The 17,008-nt window shown below is 40.5% G+C and overlaps 2 protein-coding genes across 2 annotated transcripts in view; one reads left to right on the top strand and one right to left on the bottom strand.

Annotated features, from left to right (window-relative positions):
* LOC118355542 (translation initiation factor IF-2-like) overlaps positions 1 to 8,995 on the bottom strand; it is a 33,595-nt gene extending 24,600 nt beyond the window's left edge. Inside the window, exons 1-3 of the mRNA XM_035720078.1 lie at positions 8,922 to 8,995; positions 8,636 to 8,856; positions 8,001 to 8,573 (exon numbers count right to left, since the gene is read on the bottom strand). Of these exons, the coding sequence (XP_035575971.1) occupies positions 8,001 to 8,573; positions 8,636 to 8,856; positions 8,922 to 8,995 (868 nt within the window). The remainder of the gene's footprint in view (positions 1 to 8,000; positions 8,574 to 8,635; positions 8,857 to 8,921) is intronic.
* Positions 8,358 to 17,008, top strand: part of FBXO33 (F-box protein 33) — a 32,473-nt gene continuing 23,822 nt past the window's right edge. Inside the window, exon 1 of the mRNA XM_025444051.3 lies at positions 8,358 to 8,965. Coding sequence (XP_025299836.1) covers positions 8,358 to 8,965 — 608 coding nt within the window. The remainder of the gene's footprint in view (positions 8,966 to 17,008) is intronic.

The following is a 17,008-nucleotide window of genomic DNA, read 5'->3' as shown; positions in this document are numbered from 1 at the left end:
ATATGCCACTACTCACAAAATCAGGTATTGGCACAAATATAATCCACTGAAAAATGTACATAGACAATAATTTAGTATCATTTAGACAATAATTAACTCAAACTAGGGACCAGAAAGCATAGGTCATTCAGGTCAAGAATTCCAGCCATGGCAGATATCACAATCAAACATGGCACTCTTCCCAGTAGAACAAGAGAACAATCTCCAAATCCTCAACATAGTACTCCTCAGCCTCTAAAACTGTTTACAGTTGGCCTATCAAGTGAAACCCCTTTGCCCTGGAGCAAAGATTCTAATTAATGTTACTGTATGAAAATATTCACTTCATTTCTTCTATTCAGCACCTAAGAGTCTTAAGAGATTTTCCCAAAGGATTAAATATTACATTCTGTAATGAGAACATTGCAGTAATTGACCATGAAGTATATAGGTCTTCATGACAAAGTCTTTTTTTTTTTTTTAAAGATTTTATTTATTTATTCATGAGAGACACAGAGAGAGAGAGAGGCAGAGACACAGGCAGAGGGAGAAGCAGGCTCCATGCAAGGAGCCCAATGTGGGACTCGATCCTGGAACTCCAGGATCACACCTGGACTGAAGGTGACACCAAACCACTGAGCCACCAGGGCTGCCCCATGACAAAGTCTTATAGCTATTCAACTAGTATGACCTGAAAAGTCTGGTGAGTATTCCAAGAGTAAGGAATACCAAAGAAATTATCTGAAAACTAGTCAAAACTACCTAAAAGATCAGTTGTCAACACAGGTGATTTTTATTCAATATAGAGTTCAAGGCATCTCTGGATAAAGTTACTGAGCCAGGGTACCCACTGTACTAGATAGATTTCAGAGTGGTTGCTGGCCCAGACCCTGTTCTGAAGAAAGCTTCCTCTCTTCATCCTTAATCCCCAGCATCCATCTGTACAAAGCATCAGCACAAATTACTCCATCCTCCTAAATTCAGCTAACTGGACTATGGCAGTGTGAAAATTAATTAATGGAAATCTCACTAAAATAGAGTCAGAGGTTCACAGAGGAGTTTTCATGCCCTACCACTCATCATCAATTGCAAAATGGACCTTGCAGGTGGATACTGCCCCCACTGCCTCAGCAGGAGGAAAAAAGGCTTTCCTCTTCCATTGGCAATAGTCCAGCTAACGAGAGACAGTCACAGCTCAGCCAATGAAAAGCCTCTATAATTCGAACTTCCAGTTTTCTGCAATGGACTTTTTGTTTATAAAAGCTTTCCCAATTTCCCCCTTTCCTCTATAGAAGAGCTTCCCTGGGCACCTGGGTGGCTCAGTGGTTGACCTTCTGCCTTCAGCTCAGGTCATGATCCTGGGGTTCTGGGATCAAGTTCCACATTGGGCTCCCTGCATGGAGCTTGCTTCTCACTCTGCCTCTGTCTCTGCCTCTCTCTTTTTGTCTCTCACGAATAAATAAATAAAATCTTTAAAAAAAAAAAAAAAAGTGTTCCTCTATTTTCAGATTTTGCCACAATTTGCTTGTGCTAAATGGCAATTCTCTGCTATTCCTGAATAAACCTATTGTTTGCTGGTAAAATAACTGGCGGTTTTATTTTTAAGGTTAACAACAGGAACATTTGGCCTTAATAGGAATGGCACCAACTTTTTAGTACCCTATCTCCCAAAGATAACTCAGACAGATACTCTCGAGAATTTCAGGTGGAAACAAAGGACAAATTTGCAAATTAAAGTGGATACTTGAGTGAGAAGACCTGGTAGACCAGTAAGGCCAGCAGTTTGGGGCCCTGAGCAAATTAAAAAGCAAAGGAAGCCTACTGGAAGAAAAAAAAAAAAAACAACGAGAGAGAGAGAGAGAGAGAGAGAGAGAGAGAGAGAGAGAGAGAGAGAGAGAGAGAGGGAGAGAGAGACACACGAAAGGAAAGAAAGGAAACAAACAAACAAACTACTGAACTCAGAGATGAGAAGAGTAAATTTAGTTCCTGTTTTGATTTCCCCATTCTAATCCTTGGGAGGCTCAGATATGCCCTGATGTGTGTTTTTATGGGTGTCCTCTAAACTCCCTACAGTATCCATTAAAAAAAAAAAAAGATAAAAAGAAAAAAGTTCCTTTGGTTGCTTAAGTGTCTTAAGCAACCAAAGAAATCCAATTAAAATGATTACTAAGAGACCATGTCCCTTGAGTAACAGTCCTATGTACCCCATTGTGGGATACATAGCTATACAACTCCAACTAAAAATAATTAAAATCAGCCAGTTACTGATTTTAACTAGAAGTCAAGGAACTCTATAGGTTGAATCAACTCTATCAAAAACAGCAGTAACTAGTTTTTAATGTATTTTTAGCCAACACAAGGTACTTCTAAAAACACCCATCTTCGGGATCCCTGGGTGGCGCAGCGGTTTGGCGCCTGCCTTTGGCCCAGGGCGCGATCCTGGAGACCCGGGATCGAATCCCACATCGGGCTCCCTGCATGGAGCCTGCTTCTCCCTCTGCCTATGTCTCTGCCTCTCTCTCTCTCTCTGTGTGACTATCATGAATAAATAAATAAAATCTTTAAAAAAAATAAAAATAAAAACACCCATCTTCTTTAATAGGCAAGAGACAAGAAATCAATAATGCTATAAAATAAACACACTAAATATTTTTTTCTTTCTTTTTTCTTTAAATTCTAAAAGGTATGAATGAGGAAAGGAAAAATAAAAAATAAAAAAGCTCTAGAAGTGGACTTAAAGCACATGAATTAGCTAGTAGGCCTGCTATTAGAACACAAAGTGGCCCCAGCCCACATGTATGAGAGCTCTTAGGTAAAGAAGTTGTAACCTGGTATTCTACAGGTAATCTGGTTTTGTTTAGTCCAAAGAATACTTCTAATATTCTGTGAATGAGCTAGCATTCAGGACATTTCATCTTTTAAAAGATTAGTATTTTAATGCCTTCTGAAAATCTAGAAACTTTCAGCTTTCCCAGTGGAGGTAAGTATCCTCTGGTAAGTTACAGTCCTCCCCACTCACTATCACATCGCTCAGGACCCAATTCCTCTCTCACTGCTTCTGTCTTTTAGAGTATCAATTCCTGCTTTATTGATATAAATTTTTCAATTCACAAACTTGCACAACAAATTTGCAAGTAGTTTGGTTAGAATCGGTTCTGATATCAGCAACATGGCACACCTAAGAAAAAAACTGATCCTTTGTCCTGCAGCCAACTCACCAATGCCCTACCCTAAAGACAAATTCCTTTCAACCCTTCACTGCTTTTTCCTGTAATATGACCTCACTAGGAACCATTCCAATCCATCAGACCAGAGTGGAGAGAAAGGAATCAGGTTCCGAATTCTATTTTCCCAGGAGGCTCCTGTGCCTCTAAGTAAATTTATGGATGCATGCTAAGAGATAACTGAAAGGAAGTTATGGCATGTCTATTTGTCAACAGTATTCCGAAACCTAAATCTTATTCTGAAAAAAAAAAAAAAAAAAAGTTTGCATTTAGGCAATTCGCGTGTTTATTGGTAGTCTAGAGCATCTCTTCATGATGTAGCTAAAATAAAATCTGCCATGGGTTCTTTTCGGTTATAATATTGCAAATGATTCAGCATAATAAAAGTTATATTTTTATAACTACTGTCTGACAACTTGCCAAACAATAATGGAGAAAAGGCTACAGTACAAATGCATTTAATATCCTAATAACCTAGCAAGAAGTACTAAACTTGGCATGTTAGAAAAGGAAGAATATAAGGATACTAAATGCTTAATTTCTCTCCAAAAACACACAAATTAAGATGACTTCATAAAAACCTGAATCAATCATAATAAACATACAAGAAAAATGGAACCAATACTTGACCATCAACAGACCAGACCACATCAATCCACCAAAGCACATATCTATCTTGATGTTATAGTCTTATCCACCATTCGTTGCCTGGGTTTCAGATCCAAATAAGTATGGGTAGTTGCTATAGTGACAATATGCTACTTTTGGAACCAGTAGCTTAGTACTACTGAGTATTTATGAGCTTTACAACGTCAGTACTTCCTCCCACACTTGGAATCTTAGCTCAGACATTACAACTTCACAAAATGCAATTTCATCCTGCTGTTTAAAAGTCCATTTTGTTAGTTTATCAAAAAATAGTTTATACTTTAGTAGACATAAATGTCAAGAGAAATAATCTAACTCAACATGCTAAGAATATACACACTCAGTAAATATTTGATTAATGTTAAAGATGGCTTAATAAAGTAAACAAATCATGTTATCACTGGCATTTACTGTTTTATTATAGTAACTAGGCAAGAACCGTATCTTATTAATTCATGTCTTAGCTTATTTTCATTAATAGTATCACTACCACTCTTCCCTTAACATGAAAGTAAAAATTTTTTTAAAAGCACTAAGAAGCTGGGACGCCTGGGTGGCTCAGCTGTTGGGCGCGTGCCTTCCACCCAGGGCATGATCCTGGAGTCCCAGGATCGAGTCCCACATCAGGCTCCCTGCATGGAACCCACCTCTCTCTCTCTCTGTGTCTCTCATGAAGAAATAAAATCTTAAAAAAAAAAAAAAAAAAAAACACTAAGTTGAATTTTATTTTATAGCAGACTGGTATAAAATTGATATATTTTTATTTCCTTTAGGAACTATTCCTAATAATTAAAAACTAAGTATTAATGGTATCCAAGAAAAATGCGGTTTGTTTTTAGCAAAATGCTAAGAATAAGGAAAAATAATCTCAAATCAATCGTAGACTATCTCAAGATCATCAAAAAGTCAGAGCCTGGAAACCCTCATACATTGCTTCTAGGAACGAAAAATGATACAGACGCTTTGGAAAACAGTTTGACAGTTATATATGGAACTACCATACAACCTATCACTTTCCTAGGTATCTATCCAAAAGAAATGAAAACATATGTCCACAAGACTTGCACATGAATGTTCACAGAAATATTATTCATGATAGCCAAAATCTGGGAATCTAAGTGTCCATCAACTTGTGAATAGGCTATATATATTTTTTTAATCCATAAAATGGAATACTATTCAGCAATAAAAAGGAATGGATTAATGACACGCTACATCATGAATGAACCTCAAAAACATTATGCTAAGTGAAAGAAGACAGAAAAGATCATATATGATTCTATTAATATTAAATGTTCAGAAAAGGCAAATTAGAGACAGAAAGTACATTAGTGGCTGTCTGAGGAATTAGCTGTAAATGGGCACAAGGTATCTTATTAAAGGGATGAAGATGTTCTAAAATTGATTTATAATGATGGCTGCACCATTTGGTATAACTACTAAAAATCACTGACTCGAAATGGGTGGATTTTATGATATGTAAAATATGTCTAAGTTTTGTCTTTTTTTTTTTTTTTGTCTTCTTATTTAAGTCAGAGAATATCAGAGCTGCAGGGAACCTTGCCAATACTCTCTATTTGTACAGATGGAGAAAATGAGGCCCAAAGAGTTAGTTAAGAAAACTGTTCAAATGTCACCTAGCTGGATCATAGCAAAAGCAAAAAAGATCAAAATCTAGCCTCACTCTCCAACCCAGTACAATGTTACATCTACTAAAAATGCTCAAGGATTTTTTATTATAATAATATTTACACAGAATTCTTTGAGAGGTGTTCTAGAAGCATCAAATTTAAGAATCAAAAAGAATAACTAGAGGCACCTGGGTGAATCAGCCGGTTAAGCCATCTGACTCTTGATTTCAGCTCCTGTCCTGATCTTAGGGCAGTGAGATCCAGCCCCTGGACAGGCTCTGCACTTAGCATGGACCCTTCCTGAGACTCTCTCTTCACCTCTTCATTTCCCTCTATCCCTGCTCATACTCTCTCTCTCTAAATATTTTTTTAAATGAATAGTTAATTAAAATATACCCCAAAGCAATGAGTACATGATATTCAGAAAAAATAAAAGCTAGAAAAAACTCATTTGTCACTCTTGGGAGCCCTAAAACTTACTTTTTAAATTGGTAATAAAAGAAAAAGAACTAAGCATCTTTTTCGCTAACTTTCCAACAGCAGCTCTATTTTGGAGTAATTAAATGTTGCCAGTTTATAAAAGAAAGCTTCTACTACACAGAAGAATGCAAATTAATAAATGTAGATGAAACCCTCATCTGGAAACTATCATTTTGCAACCCCTAATAAAATTAGGATTCAGGCAAGAATTTTCAATTATTGTTAAGGGCATTACGCAAATGGTTGATGGGGAGCTAGACATTTTTAGGGAGGCAAAACAACACCTTACACACTACGAAGAAAAACAACACATAAATTTAGGAGGGAGATCAAGATGTCACCAACCTACTCAAGCCTTCAGCATTAACGTTCAAGTTTATTAGAAATTCAAGGACTAGAGGGATAAGCTAAACATCAAGAGAAAATAGTCAATTACCAAAGGGGAGAGATACTTTAAGGATAGTAAGTCTCGCCTCTTTAGCTAATCAGAGAGGGTGGGGAAAAAAAAAAAAAAAGTGTTGGGGGGGGGGTGACTATCCTAAATCAGCAGACTTGAAATACATAAACAAAAACAAGTGTGGTCTTTAACTGGATTCTAGTTTGGATAAAACATCTGTAAGGGTCATTCGGGAGATAAACGGATAAATATGAAGACTTAAATATTTGATATTAGAATATTAGATAACATTAAGATGTCATTATTTAAAGTGTGATTATTTTTTGTTCCATAGTTAATGTGCTTTTATGGAGATGCATACTGAAAGACTTAAAAGTGGAGTATCCAGAGGTCTATGGTTCACTTCAAAATAATGAGTTTAAGAAATAAAAGACCAAAATCCAAGTCTCAACTTCCTAATTGTTTCCATAAGTGCACGTTAAAGTACTCATAAGGTATAATAATAATCACGCAGAAAGAGCACTCGCGGAGGTTCAGAGACGCGACCTACTCTTCTTGCAGATACGTAGCTGAAGAGAACTCCGAAGTGATAACACGATACCGTTGGAAACATGGTACGTGCAAGGCACCAAAAGCCATCAAAGCAGCATGAATGAAGAGTTTTGCCCTCAGAAAGCTAAATATATCTAGTAGAACAGTCTCTTGGTGTTTACCAAGAGAACAAGGCTGTTCCAGGATCACAGTTACGGCTCTGAAGCGGCAGCCGCACTAAAGCCATCCTCAATTATTACATAAAATCACTTACTCCTTTCTGACTTCACCGCCCCTTACAACCGGTTCACTACTCCCCAAGTTGTAATCAAGGTAAGGGGCAGTTTTAAAGAAAGCCTTCTCTCGAGTTACGGGCGCCAAACTAAAGACAGTCTTTACCATATTCATCAGCTTCTTTTCAAGTAGAGCCTCTAAATCTCAGAACCGGGAACTCACAGCCTCGCTCAAATCGTGGACAAGAGGCTGACAACCAACCATCCCACCGACCGACCGACCGACCGACCAGGAAGGAGATCCCACTCACTGGACTTTTCTTCTCTCTCTCCCTCAAAATCCAAAGGGTGGCGCTGTCCCCCCTCCTTCCCCACAGGCCAGGAGGGCGCAGAGGTCATGCGCACCGAACGACCGACCGGTGGGGAAGGTCCACCCGCGGGCCGGCCCGGGTCTGGGCGCTCGGCCGCCGCGCCCCGAGGGTCTCCCCTCCGACGACCCAGCTCGTCCGAGTTGGCCCGCGAGCCCGCCCGCTCCCTCTCCCTAGCGGCTCTCTCTCTCTCAAACTCTTGGAACAGGACTCTGCACGGCCGGGTCCGCCCGGAAACCCCGTGCCGGCGGACACTTGGGCTGTGAGTCCTCAGCCCAGCGCAGGACAGCCTCAGACTGAGAAGCGTCGCGACCCCCCGCACGGACCCGAGGTCCGCCGCTGCCACCGCCGGAGCGCCCTCAAGAGCTTACCGACTCACACACTTGACGGGACTCGGCCGCAGGTAGGAGATGGGCCGGGCCGCCCAGCGCCCGCACCAACCGCGCTTCCCGCCCCGCCCCGCCGGCCTGCGTGCGTCAAGAGTCACGTGCCGCGTCTCCCTTCCCTACCGGCAAGCGGGCGCTCCCCTCTTCCGGAAGTCGCGCTCCTCCTGGCAGGGCTCCGCCCACCGCCGGTGACGTCAAACTCAGCTCCTACCACCGCCCTGCCTCCGCCTCCAGGTGCGGGGAGGTGCGCCGCTTCCTTGCGACAAGTTCTGCCGCTTCCTGGGCCCGAAACACTACAGGCGAGGGTTTTGAGGTCACGGAGTCTGTGGGACTTGGCCCCGCGTGAGGACAGTGCAAGGCACCAGAAGCTGACTCCCGAGAAGCCGCCCCCGCAGAGGCCTTCCCCCCTCTCGGCAACTTCTGCCACACTTGGTTCCGCCAAGACCCACGACGGTTCCGCCCCCTTCTTCCTTGTCATTGATGTTGTTGTTCTTGTCAGTGCCGCAGCCCCGACCGCCGGGAGCTCGAACCCGAGCCGGGGCCGCCCGGGTGGCGCGGTGGCGGCGGCTGCGGCTGCGGCGGCAGCAGCTGCGACGGCTGCGGGGGCTGCTCCGGGGACTGCGGGGGCGGCCGGGGGCGGGCGGCCGGCGGCGGGGCCGGATGGCTCTGTGCGGGCAGGCGGCAGGCGCCGCGTCGCTGCCCAGCGAGCTGATCGTGCACATCTTCTCCTTCCTGCCGGCGCCCGACCGGCTGCGGGCCTCGGCTTCCTGCTCGCACTGGCGCGAGTGCCTCTTCTACCCTGCCCTCTGGCCGCAGCTCCGCATCTGCCTCCGCGTCTCCCCCGCCGAGCAGCCCCGGCTCGAATTCCTCATGCGCAAGTGCGGCTGGTTCGTGCGAGAGCTGCGTGTTGAGTTCGCCGCCGAGAATTACCTGAGCGGTGGCGGCGGCCCCGGCGACGGAGGCGGCGCGGACCCCGGGACTGGCGGGGAAGAGGTCGAGGCCTTGCAGCTCTCAACCCGTTGGCTGGAAGTGCTGCGCACCTACTTGGAGCTGGTGCTGTGCGTGCTGGTCAGCATCCGGAACAACAGGTAGGCTCGTCGCGGACCCCTCCAGTCCATTCGCCTTTCTCCTCTCCCCCGCTCCCGGGGCCCCGTGTCCTTCCTGCCTCTCGCCCCGAAATAGATTCAGTGCGGATACACCCGGCCGGATTTAGCGTTGCTTTCTTCAGCGACTGAGGGCGTCCGTTCCAACCCGGCGACTTCCTTGAGGCGGGAGGGCATAACGGGACGCATCGTAATATTTTACCAACAGTGGCGGACTGGGTGTTTTCAGACACCACTCCTGGCGCCTTTCAGGAACTGTCTCCCTCATCCTCTCTGTGGCCCTGGGATGAAGCGGACAGGCGCCGTCATCCTTCCTATTACAGATGAGAGAACTGAAGCTTGAAGGGTGAGGCCTGTGAGTCTTGGGAGAAACAAAACATAACCTGCTCTTTCTGACTCGGAACCTGTGTATTTCAAAATAGTTGGTGGTGGGGGAGGGAGGAGGTGTGCTGCTGGTGTCTCGTAGTTACAAGATTCTCCGCGCCACCCCCACCCCCCAAAAAAATCTTTGACAGCCATTTTCTTACCAGGAATAGTTTTCATTAACTGGGCCAGGCACAAAGAGTAGGAGTGTTTGTTAAAGGCATGAGGGAAGAAGAGCCTGATCATCAGGGTTGGAAGTCCCTCCCCTTGCATCACCAGACTCAACTTGTCCCCAGTGATTCACCTAAGAGTAGCACAGTCCAGCTTAGTGCTTGTGCTGGGGGAACTGCCCAATGTCTGCAACGTGTAAGCACGTACCTGTCCTGGTTTTGCATCAGGACTCTAATTCTGCGATTCACTTCCTATGTTCTGACCCGTTATCCTTATCAACATTTTCTTTTATTTGTCCTCCATCCTATTAGTTTACATTTTTTTTTGTATCTGGACGGTCTAACCAAACTTACAATTAAACTGTGAGTTGGAAAAGTTCAAAAGTTCTAAAAGAAGCAACTTATATGGTAGTAATAGTTAGCAGTTTACCGGTATACTATCTTATTTGATCCTTTCAGTGACCCTATGAGTTAGGCAAGGCAGCTGTTATCCCTATTTTATAGAAAGGAAACTGATGCTTAATAGAGTCAAGCGATACACACATGGTTATACAGCATCACTTTTCTACAGGAGCCGCGTCCTTCCTTTTGCAATAAATACGTTGTATTGAACATCATGTATTATATTGAACAATTGAGAGAAGGTACTGATTTAATGCTAGACTATGTATATAAATTCTGTATCTGAATCAAAAGAGTAGGGAATAAGCATGTAGTCCAAGTTGTACCTGGAGCATGGCTCCATCATTCCAGCGGCCTGTGTATTTCCGCAGCATTTCACACCAAGCCATTCTGTTTTCTGACTTTGTGTATAGCAAGAGAGGCTGTTTGAAGATGTAAATTGGAGGCTCTCAGTTGAATGTATGGCTAGAGGACCAAATGACCCAGAGTTGAAAAGATTCAGTCAGTGAGCACTTAAACTCCTGATGAGACCAAGAGTGGGGTGAATTCAGTGAGTACTAATTAGATTTTTCTGTTCTGAGATCAGATGGCACTTCTGAGCAACCATCCAAAAAAAAACAAAAACAAAAAAAAACAAAAAAACTTGCCTTTGCCAAGTACAAATAAGCTTTACATAGTGCCGAATCCCTTTAAGCGTTTTAATAACTAGTTGGTTGGATGGATGGATAACGTTATATAGGCAAAAAAGTATATCACCCCTTTTCATTGTTGTTTAATTTGTCTTTCCCTCCTTTCCTTACCCCTACCACTTTTTACCCCCTCTGCTTTATTGAGGTATAATTGACAAATAAAAGTATATCTATCACTTCTATTAGCATCCCAATCTGTAATGTCTATAATGCCACCGTATGCCAGCCCATTTGGGTCAGCTGTCACTTCTATACAAATACAGTACACTGTCATCTCTAATTTTAAGGTTTTCTTGTCTTTTACAGTAGGGATGGTACTGTGAGTTGTGCTGCTTTGATAGCACATTCATTGTATGTGTAAAGTATAGTATTTTTACACATATTATCTGTCCTAATGATATTTCAAAGGATTTTTTAAAATAAATTATCTTTAAGTGTTTGGAAATAAGTTAATTTAACCTTTATTTTTGAAAGTGTCTTGAGGTGCTCTAGTAATAATGAAAGTACTAATGTGAATGTTAAAAAACATAAATGGGTCTAGTTTTAACAAATTTCAATTTTAACAATTTTAACAAATTTAACAAATTTGAAATGTTTTAGATCAAGTTGTTTATTTGATAATTTTGTTAAACCCTATACTTCCTTCTGTAAGCACTTGAACTACAGACTCAGGTTCAGTGAAGAAGAAAACAATTTTATTTAGTGTTTTTTGGGGTTTTCCAAACGCATTAAATAACTAATGAGAAAAATGAACATTTGATATTGTTCTTAACATTCCAAAGTTAAATTTACAGTAGTTTTGCTCTATGATTTCTGCCATTTTAAAAGTACTAAAGGGGATATGAAACCTACTGGTTCACAAGCCTTATGTTTCCAGGCTTTGTGGTGAATTCCTTTATATAATTCACACAACTCAGACTGTTACTTTGTTGTGTTCCAGATATTTTCATGTTCCCCAGGAAAAGACTAAAACTATAACCTTGGATTGTGGGAACTTTTCAAGGATACTCTTCGAAGAGGATAATCAGCATTTTAGTTTTTTGCTTGGTTCCTGGGTTTGATATACGCGTGTACCCTCACGGTGACTGTAGCCTCTTTGCAGATATCTTAGATGTTAGGAACAACTGATGAAGATCAAAGAGTTGCAGAAATGCCTCTCAAAGGGCAAAACACAGTACTCTAGGTTTCATAGTTCCCTTCCCTACAGGAGGCTGCAATATCTGCCAGTATTGTAGAAACAAAATAGAATAGAAATACAGTAGGTATTTCTCATTCAATTGTATTATAAGTTAAGTAGGCTGAATTTCTTCTGCAGTTGTTCCATAAGAAATTGTTCTTAAAAGTTGAAAACAACATATGTAGATACTCATTTTTAGGGTATAATCTAGTTGTTGAGTACTACCTATTGAAATGTTGTATTTGACTACTTAGGAAAAATGAGTTTGTGGACAATAAGATTTATGATAATAGCTAATAGATTCAGTAACTAAAAATATTTATTTTTAAACAGCAGGCATAGGTACGTTGTAATCATCCAGTTTATGCTTTTCTGAACTGTATAAGTATTTTACATGAGCTTTGTTGGATAAAATTCCAAATTGAGTGCAGTACTTTTATTAAAGATAAATACTGCATAGGCCAGTGAGATTTTTTTTTTTAATTTTTATTTATTTATGATAGTCATACAGAGAGAGAGAGAGAGAGAGAGAGAGGCAGAGACACAGGCAGAGGGAGAAGCAGGCTCCATGCACCGGGAGCCCGATGTGGGATTCGATCCCGGGTCTCCAGGATCGCGCCCTGGGCCAAAGGCAGGCGCTAAACCGCTGCGCCACCCAGGGATCCCGGCCAGTGAGATTTTATATGAGGAAGATTTTCTTCTTAAAGATCTGGGCTAGGTCTCCCAACTACATATATGTACATTGACCATTTCACGGCTATGCCCACTGACATAACCTCTCAGTAATAGAAGTTCTATTAATAATTATTAGATTTGTCTTGTTGACTTGGCATGTGCAATGAAGAAGACTCTTACGTTTGTATTGTTTTCTCAGCATCAGTCTACCAGGATCCAAAAACACATAAGGCCTTTAAAAAATACATCTCAAAATATGTTAAAAATTCTTTGGACATTTCCTATTACTATCTAAGATGGTAGGAAATGCCTTGAAAGTGTTGTGTTCAACAACCCTCAGCCTTATTTTTCTTGAAATATTTTCCCCTCTCATAATGTAGTAAATACATGTAATAATAGCATCTTTCTTTTGAGAGTTTTTATTATTTATGTAAAGTAGTCTATTTGCAGAATAAATTTTAAAATATATTGGGACTCTGACCAGTATATACTATCCAAGTGGTGACTACCCATAGAGAAGAGAGGTGAGATGCTGCATACCCAACAGACTCCTTACTTTAAAACTGACAAGTTAAAATGGTTTCATAGGTCATTGAGAAAGGAGGAGATTCCAACCCGTTAAAGAAACTAACCTCCTCGGAGGGATGCTAAGAAGAATTAGGGTTCTCTCTAGGCCATATAGGTACATTCTTACAGTGACTGAGAACTGATAGATTGAGGATATGAAATAAAACCCAGCAAAAGATTGTTAAAGTAAAATGTCATTTCTTCTGTGTTAAGTGAAGCTGTGAAGCAGTTTTTGAGTGAAGTGATTAAATTATTTCCATTTTAATGAGTTAGTTCTGAGGAAGCCCTGAAAGAGCTCATCCAACTTGATCAACTTATTTAGGGCCTAAGATGATAGTTTTAAAAAATCTGGTGGTTTTCCTCCAAATATTGAGAGCCCACTATGTGTCAAGCAGTGAAAACAAACTTCCTATTCTCATAGAGCCAACATTCTAGAGGGGAAAGAAAAAAAAAAACAGTAAATAAATGAAAGGAAGATTATTTCAGTTGTGAAAATAAAAGAGCACTATGTAATAGTGACTAGGTGGCAACATTAGAGTAGCAAGGGAAAACATGTCTGAAAAAGACATTTGAGCTGCAATGTGAATGACACAAGTTACCCATCTGAAGATCTGAGCAAACAGCATTTTAAGCAGGGGGAGGAAAAAAAAAACAAAAAACAAACACCAAGGCCTTAGGTCAGACAAATTTTTGACCTGTTGAAGCAATAGGAAAGAAAGTATGGCCAGACCATGAGAAGGAAAGTGAGGTGAGAGGGGGCGTTGTCCTGCTTTCTGCAATATAGAAGGAGGAAGGAATGGGATTGATTATGTGGGCTTGTGGAAGGAAGTTTGAGCTACATTCTAAGAAGAAATCACAGAAAAATATTTAACGGCAAAAATAATGTGATCTAATACGCATTTTAAGATACTCTGCTGTGTAATGAGTGAATTACAAGAGGGAAAAGACAGGGAAACTTGGGAAACTGTTGCAAAAATATAGACAGAGATGGTGATAGCTTAGAGTATGGTGGAGACAGTAGAGATGAAGAAAAGTGGATAGATTTAGAATATATTTTGGAAATAGAGCCAAGAGAACTTGCTGCTTGGGTGTAAAGAAAAAGGAGAATCAAATGTTTTTCCATCATTTCTCTTTAAGAATCACTTAGTTTTCTTATTCTTAGTATTATTACAATGATCTTTTAATAGCATGTTCAATAGCAATTTTAAGTGTCAATCTTATTTAAACTTTTCTTGTGTAATCTCTGGGATTGAAAGATGATGGTGATTCTTAGAAGGTAATTAAGTAAGTGAACAGTAAAGCAAATGCTAGGAGATTGCTTTTAGTTAATGGATCCTAAAAAAGCTAATAAGCTGTTATATCCTGATGACTTATTTCTGATTCCTAAAATTGTGCTGTACAATTTAGTTGCCGCTGGTCACATAGAGCTTTTCAATTTTTAACTTATTAAATAAAATTAAAGATTAGTTAGTCACAATAGTCACATCTCCAGTGCTCAATAGCCATATGTGACTGTTAGTCACAGTAGTCACATTTCCAGTGCTCAGTCGCCATATGTCATTAGACAGCATGGAACAAAGTATTGCTATCATGGCAGAGTTCTACTGGACAACATTTCTCTAAAAGTGTTTGTTTTTATTTGTGTCATTTGGCTGTGGTCATTCATCAGCATTTGTGAGAGGAGGAAATATGTTATCAAAAGTGGTACGTGGATGTAAACACACTTGGTACTAAACGTGAACTAAGAATAGAATTAACTTGAAAGAATTACTTGCAATGATGTAGATTATTTTAGGTTTTATCAGTTTAGACAACTGATAACATTTTGTGTGCTCCTTGTGTGATTATGATATCAAAAACTTTTGGGTCCCAGTTATAGTAAACAGTACAACAGAATCCCAGAAAATGATGAAAGGTCTTCAACCTTCTGTAGTTAGAACTTGAGGACTATTTCTTAGGCTCATAGATGGTTAATATTATTTTCAAAGAATTGCTCAAACTAATTCAATGAATACCACAGGCATACCTTGTTTTATTGTGCTTTGCTTTATTGCCCTTGACAGATAATGCTTTATTTTACAAATTGACATTTTGTGGCAACCCTGCATCTAGCAATTATCTTGGCACCATTTTTCCAACAGTACTTGCTCACTTTGTGTCTCTGTGTCTTATTTTGGTAACTCCTACAGTATTTCAAACTTCTTCATTATTATTAGATTTGTTATGGTGATATGTGGCCAGTGATCTTTGATGTTACCACTGTAATTATTTTGGAGTACCACAAACCATTTCCACATAAGATGGCAAACTTAATCAGTAAATGTGTGTGTTCTCACTGCTCCAGTGACCAGTCATTCCCTTGTCTCTTTCCTTCTCCCTTAATCCCTGAGACACAACAATATTTAAATTAGGCCAAATAATAACTCTGAAATGGGACGCCTGGTGGCTCAGTGGTTGAGCATCTGCCTTTGGCTTGGGGCATGATCCCTGGGTCCCAGGATCAAGGCCTCATCAGGCGCCTTCTGCCTACGTCTGCCTCTCTCTCTCTCTCTCTCTCTGTGTGTGTGTCTCTCATGAGTAAATAAATAAAATCTACAAAAAAATTAAAATAAAAATCTCTGAAATGGCCTCAAGTGACAGGAAGAGTCACATGTGTCTCACTTTAAATCAGAAGCTAAAAATGGTTAAGTTTTGTGAGGAAGGCATGTGAAAGGCTGAGATAGGCCAAAAGCAAGTTCTCTTGTGCCAGACAGCCAATTTGTGAATGCAAAATAAATGTTCTTGAAGGAAATTGAAAATGCTACCCCAGGGAGCACACAAATAAGTGGAACAGCTTTATTGTTGATATGGAGAAAGTTTGAGTGATCTGGACAGAAAACCAAACCAGCCACAACATTCCCTTAAGCCAAAGCCTAATCCAGAACAAAGCCCTAACTCTCTTCAGTTCTTGAGAAACTGAAAGGCTGACAGAGGTGAGAAAGTTACAGAAGAAAAGTTTGAAGCTAGCAGAAGTTGGTTCATGAGGTTTAAGGAAAGAAGTCGTCTTCATAACATCAAGGTACAAAGTGAAGCAGCAATGCTGATGCAGAAGCTGTAGCAAGTTATCCAGAAGCTCCAGCTAAGATAATTAATGAAGACGGCTACACTAAGCAACAGATCTTCAACAAAGACAAAACAGCCTACCATTGGAAGAAGATGCCATGTAGAACTTTCCATAGCTAGAGAGAAATCATTGCCTCATTTCAAAGCTTCAAAAAACAGGTTGACTCTCTTATTAGGAGCTAATGTAACTGGTGACTTTAAGTTGAAATCAGTGCTCATTGATTATTGCCAAAATCATAGGGCCCTTAGGAATTATGTTGAATCTACTCTGCCTGAGCTCTATGAATGAAACAACAAAGCCTGGATGACAGCACGTCTATTTACACCGTGGTTTACTGAATTTTTTTTTTTTTTTTTTTTTTTTTTTGTTTACTGAGTATTTTTGAGCCCACTGTTTAGACCTACTGCTCAGGAAAACAAACAAAACAACAACAACAACAAAAACTCCTTTTAAAATATTACAACTCGTTGACAATACACCTGTTCATCCAAGAGTTCTGATGGGACTGTACTATGAAATCAATGTTGTTTTCATGACTGCTAGCACAAAATCCATTCTATAGCCCATGGATCAGAGGTAATTTTGATTTTCAAGTGTTATTATTTAAGAAATACATATCATAAGGCTATCACTCATAAATCATGATTCCTGTGATAATCTGGGCAAAGTAAATTGAAAATCTTCTGGAAAGGAATACCATTCTAGATATCATTAAGAACAGTCAATTCACATGAAGAAGTCAAAATACCAACATCAAAGGAGTATGGAAGAATTTGATTTCAGTCCTCATGGATGATTTTGAAGGGTTCAAGATTTCAGTAGAGGTAGTAACTGCAGATGTGGTGGAAATAACAAGAGAACTAGAACTAGAAGTGGAGCCCG

Source organism: Canis lupus, chromosome 8 (assembly GCF_003254725.2).
Source record: "Canis lupus dingo isolate Sandy chromosome 8, ASM325472v2, whole genome shotgun sequence".
NCBI classification, from domain to species: Eukaryota; Metazoa; Chordata; class Mammalia; order Carnivora; family Canidae; genus Canis; species Canis lupus.
This window is presented reverse-complemented; position numbering and strand designations above follow the sequence as displayed.